We start from the raw sequence: 18,192 nt of genomic DNA, 5'->3' as shown, positions 1-18,192 counted from the left end.
CCGCTTTGGCTTCTTATCACATGCAATCCCCTTTTTCATCTGCCATGGAATCCCAATTCACCTACTGCCTAAGAGACCAACACTGAATATACTCTCATTGCTTCTTTATTCAGTCACTAGAATCAAGATGCTCATATTATAACGTGGTTCTTCATGCTAGATAATAATAATTGAGTAGGGGAAAGGAAAAAATCTTGGCTTACGTTACATTGCTGGATTTATTGTTACCTTTTGAAAATGTATCAGTGGAGACCAATATTCACACCAGTTTGTGAAGCGGTAAGTCTGAGATTAGTCACGACTATTAAGCATGTAGTGTTTAAAAACAAAAAAACGACAAATCTCTCATTGTTGTACACTGCAGTGCAGAAATTGAACAGAAGAGGCAATACATCAGCCTGTGAATTGCGAATGAGTCATTATTGAGTGTTCATATTTCAAGTTCACAAAGCACCATGCCTGTAATACTTTCTCAGCTATTTTTCAGTCATAATTGTACAACTATTAACAAGACCAATTATATCTCTCCCCTCTCTGTAGGACAGTGGTAACTGAGTTTGACACACAGCACCCAGAATGTCAGTCTCATCTATTGTTTTTGCCAGAATTCATTATTCTTCACTTTTTGAGTTGAAGAGTGACATTTTGGAATATAAAGAGGGCTGTTGTGAGACTGCTTTATCGGACAAAGAGGACACACTGTCTTATTGAAAATGTGAAATGTGATGAAGTCAGAGTCCATCTGGAAGAATGCTGGGAAAACTCCTTGATCACTTCCTAGCCCACAATCCTCTCTTTCAGTGGCATTGACTGGACTTTGTAAGTTGTTGGCCATAGGTATTCGACTGTTTTGGTGTGTGTCTGTGTGCCTGCTGATTGATAGCTCACTGGTCATGGCCTCCTGAATCTCACGGTGAATACTGGTGAGTAAAGGGTCGTCTGCAGTCGTAGCTCACCTGGCTGCTTTATTCTAGAGAAACTCTTGTTTCCTCGGTTTTTCTTCCGTGACCGAACACTTCCCCCTCTTTCTGTTAGGGTGCTTTTCTTTCCATACATTAAACATGTGTGTCTACATAGATACACATTTATTTTATTTTTCAAAGTCACCTCTTCCTTTAGGCTTGCCTGTCTTTGCATTGTGACTTGATCCTTTTCAAGCAATACTAGCAATACTAATACATAATAGAAACCAGAGGACGCTTGAACAAATACAAACTGCAACCTGACATGCTGGAGTTTGGAAGATGAGGTGACTTTAATCTACTACACAATCCCGTAACAGTTTTACATAATCACAGATCTCATATAGAAGACATATGAAGTGAACATATTTTAACAATCGATTAGTAAACATTAGGGCAACCTTTTTGTTTTCGGTATTGTTATCTTTTGGTGTTACAACCCTGAAAACTACTCTTAACCTTCCCAGTCTCTTTCATCATACATTTGAATCAGTCTTGTAGCATCTCCTTGTAGTAATGAGCTATTTGGGGGATGTCAGTATGAGACATTTCTCACTCCTCTCCCTCTGTGGGATATGTTCAGAAAACGGAGGCTTGGGTCTGACGATAGAGACACAGTGATAGTGATAAAGAAAGAAGTGTGCAGATGTGATCAAGTTGATAGTTTGGTGATATTTCTCTGTTGAAAATCTTCAGATTTGTCTATCTTATTATTATTTCTTCAATTGTTCTTCATAAAATTTGAGAGATCAAACTTAGAGGATTGTCCTGTGTATTTTATTTGTTAATTGTGCGCCAATGAATGTGCGTGTGAATAGATTTACATGCATTTACATGAAAGTGAAAGCACATCTCATTTCTGGTTCTCTGTCTGTCTTTGTCCTTCAAGGGTCATGTGTCTGACACTTCCATTTCTGCGACCTTTTCATGCCTGTTATAAACTGCAATTGCTCATTCGTCAGTGCTTCCATCTAAAAGGGCAGAGCGGTAATGACACCCTGTTAAATCTTGAGATGAGATTTTGAATGCAAAAGATCCCCTGTGTGCTTGGTCTTTCATATGCTGGTGCTCAGACATCAGAGTCTTGGTGAAGGATTTTTTGCCAATTCCTTGTATTATCAGCCATCAGATGTGGCCTAAAATTACTCTTGATAGCCAGCCACATGTTTGTTATTTCAAGTGTGGATCCTGTGTTCCTCTCGGCACACTGAATCTGAGCTTGAGCATATGGTTTAAATTACTCAAACTATCCCCTATGTTGTTTTTAAATGAAATACACTGAACAGAACATATTTTGCAGTATGCTTTTAGTTCAAGCTATTTACCTGAACTAAGTATGTCTCACACAGAGCCCTCTCTGTATCTGTGGTCTCACTTTAATTGGAGCCGTGTGACTCCTGAGTAATGGATTGTGCCTGACCTCTTCACAACTGAATGCAGGTTTTCAGTGCAGACTTGTTGGCTTTGTTTGCCAAATAACAGACTGACTTGGATTGCTTTTGCAAATGCATCACTGGATCATTATCCTTGAGGCTGAGACCTCATCTATGTGCACAAATTGAAAATCCGATGTTTAGCACTTTTAAACAACATCATCATCACCTATTTTTCATTACTACAACTACTGCTTTGTGCTCCTCAGACATACAATTGCATTCGACTTTGGGCTTTTACTGTGAGTTCTTTGACTGGATTTTTATCATGACTCCCATTAACAAGCAGAGAGAACACCCAGTGTGCAAAGGCAGATGCTGTTCTCAGGTATCAAAAGCATCATTCCTCACTATGCATTTCAAGTTGCATATCCATAGATGGCACTGTGCATCAAGCTGACTTTGACTCTCATGCCTGGTTTGTTGCAGTGACACTTCCAGATCATTTCCTCTCACGTGGCTGCTGTGTAACCCCCAAACTGCCACCCCACCCCCTCACTTATCTCCACTGTTAGTATCTGTGGTCAGGATCACAGCTGTGGTATAAAATTGTTCCATCTGATTAAAGGGTTTTTTTTTCTTCAGGTGGGAGTGACTGGTTATTGAATGTGGTCATAGGAAATGGCTATCTCTTCTCTTCCATCTAATCTTTATGTTATGACTGGAGTTACACATAGAGCCATCTGATAACAGGAGTCTGGAGGAGGAGGAGGAGGTTTGGATTGGGTTACTGTGGGTCAAGGTTGGAGTAGCATGGAGGAAGTGGTGCAAGGGGAGACATGCTGTTGCTGTTCTCTGTGGATTTATGGATCTAAATTATATAATCACATCCTGTTTTCAGATAATTTTTTGCACATTCATTTTTGCTTTTGCATCTGAACTGAAAGTATTTCCTTTTTACACAAGAAATTGTAGGATAGAAGTAGAGGACTTGGAAATGTGTGCAGCTAGTTGCTCTGGAGATGTTTGTTTCATGGCTTAGTATTTAGTCTGGTGTCTTTGCTGGATCTCCTCTATGTATAAACAATTATATTGCTACTCTTAGGAAAGATTAGTAAGCCTTTGCGACAACTCAGATACAGAACCCTATTTTATCTCTTTAAGGCAGATTAAAAGGCTGTTCTTACAGAATAAGTTATAGACAACAAGGGCAAATCTTTTTGTACACACAAAGATGGATATGTTGCAAAAGGAGCTTTGTCTCCAGTTGGGTGAGTATGGTTTATCTTTAAACTTTAAATTCAGCACAGTGAGCAAGCGTTCTGTGTGGGGCTGTGGGGTTTTCTAATTCTGTCACGGTGTGAGCAGAGGGAACAGAATGCCCAGCTAACCTCGACTCCTTGCTAAAGACAAAGACAGTCTTCAGAGGACTGCACTGCTGTCCCAGATACATCATCTGACTTGCAGCAGGATGCCTGAATCTTGATCGATCCATATATACCCTTAAAGGGTATACTTTCTTGGGACTGCTCGCAGCTCAATTTGCAGAAGACACATTTTTTAAGTTCATAAAGAGGATCGTTGTTGTTATTTCCCGCTGTAGTTTACATTCCCAGAGCAGGTTTTACTGTTAGTCTCTGGCCATGCAGACAATATTCTGGGTTGTTAGACAGACCAGAGCTGCTATCAGCGCAGGGAGCTGTCTGAGAGAGACAGTGTGTGTTTGTGTGTGTGTGTGTGTGTGAGAGAGCGAGAGAGAAAGAGAGAGAGAGAGAGTGTCAGTTTATGTGAGTTGCAGAGTGCAGCCAAGCCTGTCCAACTAAGACACTACCGCCTCTCATCTCTAGTCCCATCTGGAACACGTTAATCCAGCGAGAACTCTCTCTCTCTCTCTCTCTCTCTCATTCTCTCCTCTTTCACATTTCTTTTCCTCTCTCCCTCCCTCTCTCTCTCGCTCTGTCTCTGACACCCTCTCTCTCTCTCTCTCTCTCTCTCATTTTCCCTGTATCTTCTGTTCATGCCAGCAGGTCCTACCAGGAAGCCCAAATATGTGGAGAGTCCTCGCGTTCCTTCTGATGCCATCGTTTCAGCACTGAGGAAGGTGGCCGATAAGGAGTCATCACACAATGGTGAGTTTTGGTTTTCATTCACATGTGTGTCTGCTCGTGTTTTTTGGAGAGACTGGAAACGCTTAGACTTGCACTTGTCAGCTGGAATTTCGCAACTTTTCCCTCATACTGTGATCAGTTTTCATAGCTGTGTTTTGGGTCATATAGAATATCATTGCTGTGTCCATGGGGTCATGGATAGGTCTCTGTAATTTCAGGCTTACAGCAGTTCCTCCATGAGTAGTCTATGTAAGTACCAGTGCATTTGAGCAGTGTTCCTTCATGTAGCCTTCATGCAAACACACAATAGCACCGTGTTTATTTTTAAGAGTGTGTTTAGATTACAGAGGAGTCAGTTTTCCACTTTGGAGGGATACACTGTCTGACCATAGCACTGGATTTGTTCCATGGGAATGTAGTGAGGACAAGACCTTAAATTTCTCACTAATTGGACGTGCATATGTGTTCGTGTGTTTCCACGTTTCTGTGAGGCATGCCTAGAGTGTTATTGCTGCCCCTTGTTTCCTTTTTTGGGTGCTGTGTGTTTGGGTAATGTTCCACTAAGTGCTCTATTATGATTTCCAGCAGAGCAGGGAAGGCTCAGATTCCTCCCATAGGCTTAAGTGGAGTTGTATGATGCGTTATCTTTAGCAAAAGGCAACACAGAAAGTAGTGCACACTGACTGAGCATGGCTCGCATACGCAGACAGTAGTAACCCAGCGCAGCCTAGTCACTGTTCACTGTTGCATACCAAGGCACGAGGGTGTGTCTGACATTCAGCTGGCACAGAGCAGTGTTTCGGCTCAGAGCGGGCTACCGGCAGATAGCAGACGCCAGATAAATGTTATCTCATGACAGCTGGTGCACTGGTACTGTTAGTAATTTGTTAGTAATAGTAATTTTATGACCTGTCTATTCAAAAAAAAAAATAAAAATTCTGAGAGACCTGGTTTGAATGTTTTGAGCAGAAATTTGTGGGAAGAATTTTTGTAGTTGTGGTTAGTCATGCTACAACATTGAGTATGAATGCAGAGCGACTGCAGATTGCACGCACAGCACCTCTCTCATTCCTTCTTACCATCACTCAACACCATGCTATTCCCCATGCATTTTCCCCCTCTGCCCCCTAGAGATACATGTACATAAACATAAAAAGACACTGACATGCCAATGCTGTCTTAAAAACTGTCTTTCCCAAGATTGCCCTGCTCCCTCTTGCTTCCTAACACAGAGAAACGAAAAATAATGCTCAAGGTGAGTATACTTAATGTTAATGTTAAAAATGTTAACAAAACCACTTATTTCTGATCTATTCTTGAAGGTAGAGAGAACAGTAACAGGTGGTGTGGATTCATGACTAATAAGAAATTACATCTCAGTCTCTAGGACAGTTATATCCAACCTAATTTAAGACATTTTTATGGTGTTATGATGCTACTGTTGGAACAACAGCAGAAGTCGTTCTCTCTTTGAGCATCTTCATGCCTACACAACATTTTTCACTGTTTATTTTGTGGCTTTGGTGACTTGTAACTTGTCCGTTCTTAAGATCAGACAGCTTCTTACCTGTGGCCTTTACTGCTGCCATGTTTAGTAATTAAATAAATATGAGCAGCTAAACCAAGAGAAACCACTTTTTCCTTCAGACAGCTTTAGTTAATAGGTGACTTTACTGCAGAGAAATTACAGGAGTGAGCCAACTTACTCAACCAATTATGTATGATTAAGTCATGTGTAAATTCTAGACTGATGATAGCTAATTGCGGTAGCCCAGCTGTATTTGGATGAGGCCCCACACACAGCTGACTAGCTTGTGCGAACACATATCATGCCTCTCCTTTTCTTTCCCATGTGGACGGAGCCACACATTTGCATTTCATCTGCAGTTACCTTACAGGTAAAGCTAGTGTCAGGTCTTTTACACCCACTGGATTGATTTGGGTCACACGTAGCATGTGACAAGGACGTATCTGGTGTTTTTTGGTCAACAAAGAGAAGATCTTTCAGCATGTATTGTCTACTTCAGAGAAGGTAAACAATGCTGGCTTTCTTTCACTAACTCCTGAGACAGGACAAGATGGTTGTTTGACATTGCAGCTTCTGTAACAAGGTCAGCATTAACATGGAATGTTGATATGGTGCTGCAAGAATCTGACATGGAAAATCCATTGGAAGTTTTGTAGCTTGAGAATTGTGTGACATTTAGACTCCAAATAAAGTAAGTTCTTGGCAGTTGTAAAGGGCCTTTTTGTTTTGTTCTCTGGGACGTCCAAAACCACGCTTTACATCAATAGTCAGGTCTTTAGTACGACTTTTGTGGTATTTTAAGTAGCGAATTTTATTTATGCAATGTGTACAGGTTTTTTTTGGCCATTCATAGATATGATTACATTTTGCTTAGAGTTTACTGTATTAATTTGTTGTGCTTTTGGGTTGGACTGTTGTGGACAAGCAGGATGGGCTGTAGGCTAAGAAAGTAAACGTGTGTGACCTGCAGTTTAGTAATCTCACAGGGCTCTGACTTTGAGGAAAGATAGAGTTTCTTGTGCATGCGTATTTCTGTTCTGTCCACCAGTACATTTTGTTTGTTTGTGTATGTGTGTGTTTGGTTGCATGAGTACATTTGCAACAGGCGGCAACAGTCTGCCTGCCGAAATTGTTTCAGCTGTTGTCAGAGCTCTGTCTCTGTCAATCAAGACTTAATCTCAGGTCCTGTCCTCTCCCACAATTACGTCTCTCTCCTACACACACCCCTGTTACAACTCCAGTGAGACCCAAGCCCAAGCATTTAACACCTGTTTCTTCATGTGCTGATTGTGTTGTCAGTGCTCAAAGTATGAGCCAAGTATTCTGTGTATTTACACCACTTAAATCTGGCTGTGGTATTGTTTCCCCACTTCATTATAACTGTACTGGTAGTAATCTGACCTTTCAATGACAAGTACAATGTGCGTTACTAATTTGTTAACACCTCTGTGTCATCCTTTGTGCCATTCACAGCATTATTATAAATTGGGAGATAACAGTTAAAACATTTCTAAATGAAGGCATCTGTTACTGTTAAATATGTCATTTTGGCACAATATAGCGGAAAATTGGCAGTCTAACGGCCTCCTGTTGTCTGTAAGTATATGTTTGTATGTCCTGATATGTGAAGCATGTCATCAGAGTAATCTGAAATGTGATGCAAGGTCTCACAGCCTCAGCTGGGGTCCTGACAGGCTGCATGCAAGAAAGGTTTTCACAGCTGTAGGAAACCACGGTGTCACCAGTGACTTCTTCTTACACTCATTTTGATTTGTCTATTCCCAAAGATGATTTCTGATTATTCTGATTTTCTTGGCTTGACAGCGTACCAAGAAACTGAGACAAACAAAACCAAAGAACCTGATTGGTCAGTTACACCTGAAGTGGTTTTAAAAACTGTGAAACTGGCCGTTTTGAGTTCACAATGGAATGTAATCCTAATTCTGAGGTTCAGTCAATGCAACACTGATGACACTAGCTAATTTGTGTTGGTCGGTGATTTAGCTTATTACTCTTGTATTTAGCTGTATTGTATTCAATGGCAAACGGCTGGCTAGCAAGCTGTATCAGAGCTGTCAGAGAGCATGGGATTGTAAGTTGCACGTATTGCTTGTTTCATGTAGGTTATATGCTTCATGGGCTAATAGCACTTTATAGGACCTATAATGATATTTACACAGTCTTCATCTACCATCTACCATTTATGAAAGCGGTGAGTGAGTTGTGATATCTTTTTGCCTGTAGCAGAGTGGTAATTCGCATAGTCCTCTTTTTATTCAACCGTTGGGAGCGGAAACTTCGGATGTTGTTTGTCTTTCCCTTAATCGCTTAATGATGGAGCTTCATTAATCTGCAATCTAATCTCTTGAGGATCCTTACAGCACAGCCACTGTGCCCCATGGAGGTGACTTTCTGCATGAAGACCTTTTAGCTCTGTTGGTCAAATGGCTAATGAAATGTCATCCGTATTTACAGCTAGAAAAATAATAACAGGCATTGTATGATGTCAAGCTGAGATGTCAGTCAAAACTATGATTGCTATCGGATTCCCATCCCCGACTACTGGATCTCATTTTACTCATTATAAACAGTCTCACCTGAGTATGTGTAATGTCTCATTGGACACTCACATCTGTGCTTACAGCAAAGGACATTTGTGGTTATGTGTTGGAATGTGCAGCAAGAGCGCTGAACATGCTTTAGGGGGATGTCACCTCGTACCTCTGAGCTCAAATGGGGAAGCAGGATGCATGTTCTCATCGAGGGTTCATTAAACAGGCTCCACTGTTGTGGTAATGAAACTCCAGCTGCTAATGAGCACCGGCTGGATTGTTTTCTCGGCAGGGAGAGAGAGCCAAGGCAGCTCTGTGGAGCCAGCACGTTTGTGAGGTTCACACTCCTAAACCACCCTTCTTCTGCTCCTCCTCCTTCAGTCTTCTTTCTTTTTTATTTCACACCTGCTCATAAACTTCTTCAGGCCAGCAGATAATGATGTTGTTTTGTTTTTGTCTCTATTTGCTGTATGCTTACTGGAACAAAAAGTGGTTCCAGCTACATCCCTGGGTTTTCCTTGTCTTCAGGATATTACAAGATCTAGAGGACTAATCAGACACAGGGAGCCTTTTTGATTCATAGCCACCTTCCATGGAGATAAATGGAGTGATTTTACCTTATATAGACTTACAAAGTTGTAGCCACCCTATACTGGCCTTGTTTTATCATTGTTTTATCGGCCTGCCACAGAATCATAAATAATGCTATTTCCAGTACAAAGTCTGAAACTGATTCATAGATTTGTGCTATGTTACATAAAGGCTTAGAACTAGTGTTGCTGTCACAGATGAAGTCATGAAGTCATGTGAAGGCCACTCAGATGGGATCAGTTAATAAACTGGGTCAATCAAGATGAGAGGAGTTAATGAGAGCCATGAGAGCAATCACTACACTCGTCGTTTCTGGGTGGTATGTTATCTACTGCAAAATTTCAGGAGGTGTGTCATAGAAGACAGCACTTTACCAAGTTTGTTTTCCTTCTCATCAAATCATTTACATTGAGGCAGTGTACAGCCTTTGTAGAAAAGTCACATTTAGCTCAATTGTCCATTCATCGAACTTATGTGGTGTGACCTTCTTAACAGCTTTTTAGTTGTTTTTTTTTCTTTGTACACTCAGGCTTCTGGTTAGGACTGCATGTCAGTGTAAAGGGTTGTTATCCATCAGGTTAGCCAGTGACTTTTCAGTTTTGGCTTTAGATTCCACCGAACTTTGCAGAATTTATTAAATACATAACAGAAGTAGGTAAGTGGACCAGTTACATTTCCTTGTGGATGAGAAATAATAGCGGAATGTGAATTTCTGTGTATATGGTTGTGTTGCTGTGGGACGGTTGTAATCCAGTGATTCTGCGTAGAGGATATAGTATATTATTCAGACTGGTTATTGGTAACACACTGAAGCCTTTTAGACCTTATGATCTAATCTGTTGTATAATCATTATAGTTTATAGGCAGCTAATTTGGGATTATTAGACAGCTACAGTGGTGTGCACAAGTGTTTCCTTATATTAGCATTACACTGTCCCAGTGACACATTATTGGACCATAAAACTATGTAATTAGTTGTCTTGTGGTGTACTATGGCAGCTGCATTTGGTCCACCTCCAACTAGGGAGTTTGCCAGCCTCAGTCACATATACACAAACTGACAGACAGTGGAGAGAACTGTGAGTTGACAAAACCTGATCATTAGGTGATTTTATTTTTTTATTTATTTTTTGAGTGATACCAACAACAATATTTGAAATACATAAATGTTTTTCAAAAGCACACTTTAAAGAGGAACTCTGCACTTGCTTTGACTCCTTACACATAATCCCTTAGATTCTTGTTGCATGTAATGTTAATACATGTGATTTTTCCAACTACAGATGTGTGTAAAAACATGTCGAAATGGACAAAACCCTGTGGTCTGTGTTTTGTATGTCAGCTGCCACAGCAAATATAAGAAGTAGAATATTGGCTAACCTAAACAGGGTTGCAGTCAGTTAGTTTTCACCGTGTTGTGCCCTCACTCCTCTGTTGTTTTGAAATATGTTGGGAGGGTATAATTATCTTTTTAAATTTGGTCATTAAAGAATTTGACCGACATATCTAAGAAGAAGGACATTTCTAGCTGAAAAAGCAACTCTAGACTACTGGATAAATTATATTATGGTGATACTAAATTGATCTCAAACAAATATTTTGCATTTCTGTACTGTAATTTCTTGTTAGTTATTGGCGTACAATATGAGAGTACTGATTTGTCTCCACAGGAGAGTGAGAGAAAAAAGAAAACATACACACATGTCCATACTGTTCATGAACAGTATAAATTTGTGTCTGACTAACCTGCTGTGCCTCAGGTATTACAGCCAGTGAGCATTAACATGAAACAAGAGCAGATCTAATCTCTGAACACCGTGAGGGAGGCCAGAGGGTCTGGCTTATATTCAGCCCACCGTCAGGTTATCTTGAGAGACAGGTAGACCACTTGCAGTCCGAAGTGCTCCACTGCTGATTGTATTTTAAGTCACTAAACCATATCAACCATCTATCATGCTTTGGTTTTCAGGAATGCATGACAGCTTGAGAAACTGATAAAGACCGCTCTGACCTCTCTCTTCAGACCATGTTAGCTGTTATTTCCTGATTTGGTAGGGACTGAAAAATCACCTGCCCACTGTAGAATGAAATTATTAATTGAAAATGAGATACACCAATGTGATTCTTGTTGCACCTGTTTTTTGTCTTTTTCTTCTAGACTGCTCTATTTTTCCTCAAGACAAGTGGAAGGCATAAACACATCACAGTATGTGATTCTGTATAGTTAAATCTTCACAAATACATAATATTTGTGTTTTTAGAACTATGCCGTGCCTTTGATAGACACTCACAATGAAAAACAACCTGTCATTGTCTCTCTCTAATGTACAGGAGCCGTAAATATGTGATGCGTAAGGTGCCCCCTTTTAAAGAACTGGGACAATTCCCATTATCTGTACCTGTCTACTAAAAGCTGTTGAAGCGTGCAGTGTGTTGCTGCATTTCAAATTGCCAGTGGTGATATCTGAACTAAGAATTATTTGTGTGATATAAGTGTACATTAACACCATCTACGGAAACTGAAACCTTAGTGACACAAACTCCTGTAAAGCTGACATAGCAAGACAGTGCTAAAGAACCACATTGAAGGCTAACTTTAAAACACTGTCAGAGCCAATGAAAACACATTTTGAACATTTCTCCTTGGACATGTTCCTAGGTAATAAAATTTGTGCATTTTCCGGTGGATGAAAAATGATCATTGAATGTGAGGACTGAAGATGCTATAATCCTGTGACCATGAGTCTGCCTATAAAGTCATTGTTGCTGCTGTCCAGACCTCAGCATTGACTGTGCACCGGTAGTCTTAAAAGGCTTCTTTCAAGCAGTTGCATGAGCAGGATGACATTCTCTATAAACAATTGATTTTCAATATATGGTCTTTTTTTTACTGCACAGTATTTGCAATGGAGAAAATATGAAGCAAGTACAACACTGTGTGTGGCTCAGCATCCAATCCTCCATAGACAACAGCTTCAATGTATTCGATATGAAACCTTCAGGCCTATTTGGCTGTTGCTGTGTTAGTAAGTAAGTAGTGCAACTGAATTGAAGTCAGTGCCAGCATGAAAAACATACTGTGCTCGCATCAGAAAAGAGGCAATCAAGTGGGCATACATGTCAAAAGTTTGACATAAATATTCTGCACAATCTCAAGTCTGGCATTACTGACAATACAAGTATCTTGTCTAACATATTTTGTGTTCTTGACTGGAGGAAAGGAGGCACATGACTAACATGTGCCAAGCAATAATGGCTGACGCTTTGGTAGTTATAGAATACCAGCTGTGTGCATTTCAGTTTTCAGGGTAATTCAAGAACCTTCGGTGTTCTCAAAGTAATGTTGAATTAGTTCTCACCATGTGTGCAATCTGTTTGAATGCTTTGTATGTCTGAATAAAAACTCAGCTACTTTTCAGTAATAAGACAGCCGTTCCTGCTGTTAAAGTGAGATGTACTCTAATCACAGTAGAAGAAAGCTTACATTGTACACAATAACTGCTCTGTGGGATTGTGTTTTAATTGCACATTTGGTGGTTCAGTCCCTGCTTATTCTTACTTACATGCTGGAGCAGAGCTTTGGACAAGTGTATCTGTAGGTATGGCAGGTCGACAATGTTCATGTTATTTGACATGTATTGTTTCTGTTGTTTAATTCAGCTGTAGATTTAGTGTTTGTGCTCCCTTTGCCTACCAAGGCAAGCTAAGTGCTTGTGCTGCAGAGATTTTAGTGTGTATTTTTTCCCTTGAGTCTGACTGCACCAACACTGAGATTCACCTTGTGTGTGACAATAGGCCTTTCTCAATCACAGATTTTGCCTGCATGTGTGTGATTTTGGCTCACTGTTGGCGCTAACCAACGTTCAGAGAAACCTTCAGATGAATCTTGAGGATAAAGGCTCCTTTTATGAAATTAGATCTTGTTACAGCAAAGCAGAGAGACATGATTTGTGGTATATATCATATAACAACATATAAATGCAGTGTAAATATATTTAATACATTGAGTAGGACATATTAAAATCCAAGATTCTATATAATAACTTTCTTTAATTCCATTTTGGAAGTGTTGCACTGTAATACTGCCCTCATTGCTGCCTCTGGTGGCTAGTTTGATATTTCGTACAGTCCTTACCATTAATGTTCTGTCATCTAACCAGTGGACAAGTGCCAGCAAAGTAATAACCCTCACCAACAAGGTGACGGAGTAGATTAAATATGCATTGTTTGAAAGGTGGTTTCTGTATTGTAGTTATTTTACTCAGGTAGTCATGAGTGGAAGTTGAGGGGTTATGACTTAAGGTCCATGTTGTCTTTGATTTCTGTGCACCAACTCTACCACCATCATTCTTCCTCTTCCTCCTTTCTCTTAACACAAAAAAATATATACCTATAAGATTAATTCAAAACATAAATCTAAAAATGGCAATTGTTGTGGCTTGCAGTTACTTTCTTGACTACATTTAAAATGCCAGGTTAGGAACCTCTTCCTAAGATACGAATTGAACTGTATGTTTTCGAGCTGCTCCCCTCTCATTTCACTGGAACACTTGGCGTTTATATTTTGACTGGAAAATTATATAGAATTATATAAAAATGCCTCAAAGGAAGAAATTCAGGCTGCTCTCATACCTTCAGTATGACAGTCTCTGATTGAGGCTCCCCCAGATTCTACCTAGGACCTCCAGAAATTACATTAAGCACAGAACAATATTCAAACATGCTGTACAAAATTACAACATACAGCAATTGCAGGTATAAAGACACAGCACAAAGCATTTTGAGTTAGAAAACACAAACATTGATTAAGGAATGTTTCATTGCAGGGCGACCTTCAGGACCTAGCAGTCATGAGTTCGCCCAAGAGATTTTACAAACAACAGTCCAAAAGTAAAAAAGATTCCCTCACATAAAGAGAAACTTTCCACCAGAAAGGAACCTCGTCAGTATATCTGCAGGTTATGTGTTATGCTAAATTTCAGTGCAATGACCTACCTGCACTGGACTTACAGATGGCACTCATATGTTCAGCAGTCCTCATTTTAAGACTTCCATTTGCCATTTAGGTGTATAAATGACATTAATATGTAACTAAGCCTCCTTCCAAAAATGAGACATATTTCACAATGCCATTAATGGCACTTTCCATGATTGACATTTTCATGTGAAAATGTCCAATATGAAGAAGTATGATGGGGTTGGTATAGAGATTTTTTGTCTGCTGTCTTCAGAGTATAGGGAAGTGGAAGGCTCCAAAGCAGTCAAATATGTAAAGAGAAAAATGTTAGAGTGCAAAAACAGGGCTTATTTTGTTATGGAGACGTAGATGATGACTTGCAGAGAGATGGAGAGAGTGGTCTTTTTGAGAGTGTTCCTTTAATAATGTGCATTTTCACCATCACTTTTCAAGCGTTTGCCGCTTTTCTGCAATCTTGTCTTCAATGTCAGAGATTACGTGACTGGGTTTTTACCACGTTGGAGAACCATTTTTCCTTTCAATTAAGCAAGTAGCAATTCTAACCATGTATTTACATTTACAGTGAAGGGGAAGACATGATCTGTTTATGGGCATTTGCAAAAGGTGTGTATGTGTGTGTGGTGGCTTGATTTGAACTTCACTGGGGCTTTGCAGTTCGCTGTGCCATTGGACTTTGTATTTTATCACATTGACTGCCAGTGTTATTAATAGCTGTGGAAGAAAGAGGGTAAAGGAGAAAATGAAGGAGAGAAGAGGGAAAGGTGCTGACAGAGAGCCATATAATAAGCTTTTGTATAGTACCTTGGACATCTGCCCCCCTCCCCCTGTCTGCCCTTCTTTCTCTCTCTCTCCATTTGTCTGTCTGTCATACTGTCTGTTCACTCTAAAGAACTCTGCTGTAATTAATTTGCCACATTCACATCTGAGTTACATGTTGAGTGTATGGTTGATGAAATACTCTTTGCAGTTTCAGCGCAGGTACATGTTGTTTCACCTCTTGCCTTATTTGTCCCCAATGTGCAATATGTCTTTGGATGTTCTGTTTTTACGTCCATACATCCATCCATCATTCCGCCTTAAAATTTGCCATAAGTATCCACTTGGATTCAAGGATGAACTGATTAGAATTTGATGGTTAAAGGTCAGAGGTCACTGTGATCTCACAATAATTCATGACATTATGCACTAAGCTTTACAAATTGAGGTGCATGTTGAAACAACGGCATGGCCATCTGTGCTATTAAAAGAAAAAAAAAGAAATTGAAAATCAAGTCCTGTCCTTAAAATTGAATGTCAAATCAAATGGTGGATTTGAAGAATTGTGACAACTCCTAGTAACTTGACTGATGCTCAGAGCCATACAACCACAATGCAGGTTGTAAGGTGCCAAAGCAACCACAATGCAATTCGAGTTGGGAGGGCTGTAATACGTTAATATGTAAAACCAGGAAATAAATTGAAAGCGGTCTCTGCCAACCTTGAAATTGCACTCTAAACAAGTATTCAGGCTTGGGAGTGAAAACTGCAGACAGTTTAAGCACTGTTGGAAAAAGACCCATGGACGCTCATTGATATTCTCTATGAGTGAGAGCTGTAAACAAGCAGAAAGCTCTGGGATTGGCACTCGAGGCATGTAGCAGGACACAGTCTCTGCTTTCTTAACAATGCTGGACATTCACATGTATTCAGATACTTAGAACACACACACACACACACCATAGCCCCCACCATACGCTCTCACTCTCACTCTTCCCCCCCCCCCCCCCCCGCCAATGTCTGCACCTCATCAGCAGCAGCTGGAGAGTGCAGCATAGCATTTCAGAGCAGAGCCGAGGAGGGCAGAACAGGCAGAGTGGCCCTGTGTGGGCCATCCACTGGAGAGAGGGAATCTGCCGGCTAATGTTTAGCATTTTTCTCTCTCTCTCTCTCTCTCTCTCTCTCTCTCTCTCTCTCTCTCTCTCTCTCTCTCTCTCTCTTCTCTAGAGCTGCAAGCAGAGAAACAACCAAGCTCCTCCTCCCCTGCCACTCAGGAACTGATGACAAGGCTGGGCTTTTTACTAGGAGAAGGGATCCCGGGTACGGCACACATACCTATGGACGACAAGAATGAAAAGAAGGTATTTTAATTTTCTCCCTCCCTTCCTACTCCCTCCCTCTTTCAGCAGCAGCTGCTGCCACTGCTGCAGCACACAGATAGAGCGATAGAGGAGAGAGGGAAAAGATGAGAAGAGGAGGGAAGTTGTGACAGTGTAACAGAAGAATGGCTTCTTTTTTTTTTTCTTTTTTCTAGCTGCTTGATTCATTTTTTCCCGCTGCGCATTATCTTTGAATGGGGATTTAGACGGCACCTCTGGGAATTATTTTTTTGGCACAACAAACAACGGTAACTGTCAGACTGTTTTGAGATGTACCAAAGAAAGAAACTGCATATTTATAATTGGTGGTTTTGTGTCAGTGCAAGCTCTCCACTGTGGTGTGTGAGTCTCCTAGAAACTTGAGTGCTATTCCAGGGGCTCTTGAGTATGTAACAAGAGTGTCTGAGCCTAGGTCCAGAAATAGAGTTATGTTAGGTCTGAGCCTCACTTTGTTTGGCTGCACTAATTAAGCTGGGGCTGCATGAAGAGCCGAGCAAAGCCCAGCCTGCTGCGCTACCCTCAGTCATCCCGTGTATTGAACACGTTTTGGCACTGAACTGAAAAGTAGTAGAAAGTGAAAGAGACTTACAAAGTATTTTATCAGACATCTCATCGATTAAGATGTCGGAGCAGTATGGAAGTGTAATGGTTTTTACTTTGTGTTTGTGTGCATGTAGGTGTATGTGTAAGCTCAGCTGGGGATGAGCATCTGCCAGCAATTTTATTTTCCTCCGTACTGCTGTTTTACAATGTGTCTTAAACTCAGCATGTTGTTTTTAGTTCTGCCTTACAGTAAATTATTAAATGTCAGTAATCTGCTTGGCTCTTACTGTGATTTATTAGGTGGCATAAGCACTGGGCCGCATTGCCAGGCAAAAAACAGGTGGGACAGAAATAGGAAATGTAGTTAATACTCTACAAGATGTTAATGGTGCCTCAAGCCATGTAGCATCCCTTCTATTCTCCTGTTTGTATTCTTTCAGCATACCACTGTGCAAACAGACAGTCTGTATGTCTCGACTCAGAGTTCAGTCACACCTCCAGCTAAGCATTAATGAGCTGTACTATTTTGTGAGTTCAGTCAGGTTGAATAAGATTTTTTGTGGCAGAAAAACACCTACATTTTCTGTTCGTCTAATACTGCAGTAATGTTTTATGCAAGACAAAGGTTTCGATTATTTGACCAACTTACTTAATAATCACTGTGTATGTACTGTAGTCGTTCCAGTTGGAGTAAGGATTATCCTCAAAGATTTTAGTGCAATAAACCTATGCAGTTTGTGAAACAGGCTAGGGATGTTTGAGTTCAGGTGGAACGTTAGATAGACAAGGATAAAGAGAACTGCTTCTTGTTGACATTTAAAATATGTTGAATTAATTGGACACAAAGTGAATGGAGCATGATAAAGGAAGAGTTGGGTCAAAACTTACGAAGTGACAGTCAAGTGCTAAATATCCATGGCATGGAACTGTTTTAAAGCTTTGCTTCTTTTAGCGGTGGGACCAGAATGACCTTCTTCAGCTACAGTATATTGTGTGTAGTCAGAATACAATTGAAAGAACTTGGGACAGGACAGGAAAAACCAGCTTTAATTTGGATTTCTATGGTTGTCAGTTAGCTCAAATAATGATTCAGTTGCTGTACGGTTGTCAGACAGGCTTGATGGCATGAGAAAGGTATCTTTTGTGTCACAACAAAGTAGAGACTTCTTCCCTTGTGATATTCTCCTCAGGCCTATTTTAGTTCCTCCAGACATATGAGTGTGTAATTTTCAAGTCTTTTTCCATTTACAGCGCCCGCAGTGCTCATGCCCTTCGGCTTTTGTGTCATGCTTACATGTAAAAGGCTTGTTTATTTGTGAGGGTTGTTTTTTTTTTTTTTTTTTTTTTGCATTGCTTTCACATGATCCGGGTCAGACAGGCAATGAACTCAGATCAAAACATCTTTCAGAATTTTCTCAGTTC

At 40.4% G+C, this 18,192-nt stretch overlaps 1 protein-coding gene across 3 annotated transcripts in view; it reads left to right on the top strand.

Moving 5' to 3' along the window:
• tanc1b (tetratricopeptide repeat, ankyrin repeat and coiled-coil containing 1b) overlaps positions 1-18,192 on the top strand; it is a 96,654-nt gene that overhangs the window by 38,853 nt on the left and 39,609 nt on the right. Inside the window, exons 4-5 of one of the 3 annotated variants that reach the window (XM_046403468.1) lie at positions 4,363-4,464; positions 16,076-16,209. In XM_046403468.1, the coding sequence (XP_046259424.1) occupies positions 4,363-4,464; positions 16,076-16,209 (236 nt within the window). Of the gene's footprint in view, positions 1-4,359; positions 4,465-16,075; positions 16,210-18,192 lie in introns of all 3 variants that reach the window. The other 2 variants (XM_046403467.1, XM_046403470.1) reach the window with 2 other exon arrangements.

Source organism: Scatophagus argus, chromosome 11 (genome assembly GCF_020382885.2).
Source record: "Scatophagus argus isolate fScaArg1 chromosome 11, fScaArg1.pri, whole genome shotgun sequence".
NCBI lineage: Eukaryota > Metazoa > Chordata > Actinopteri > Scatophagidae > Scatophagus > Scatophagus argus.
This window is presented reverse-complemented; position numbering and strand designations above follow the sequence as displayed.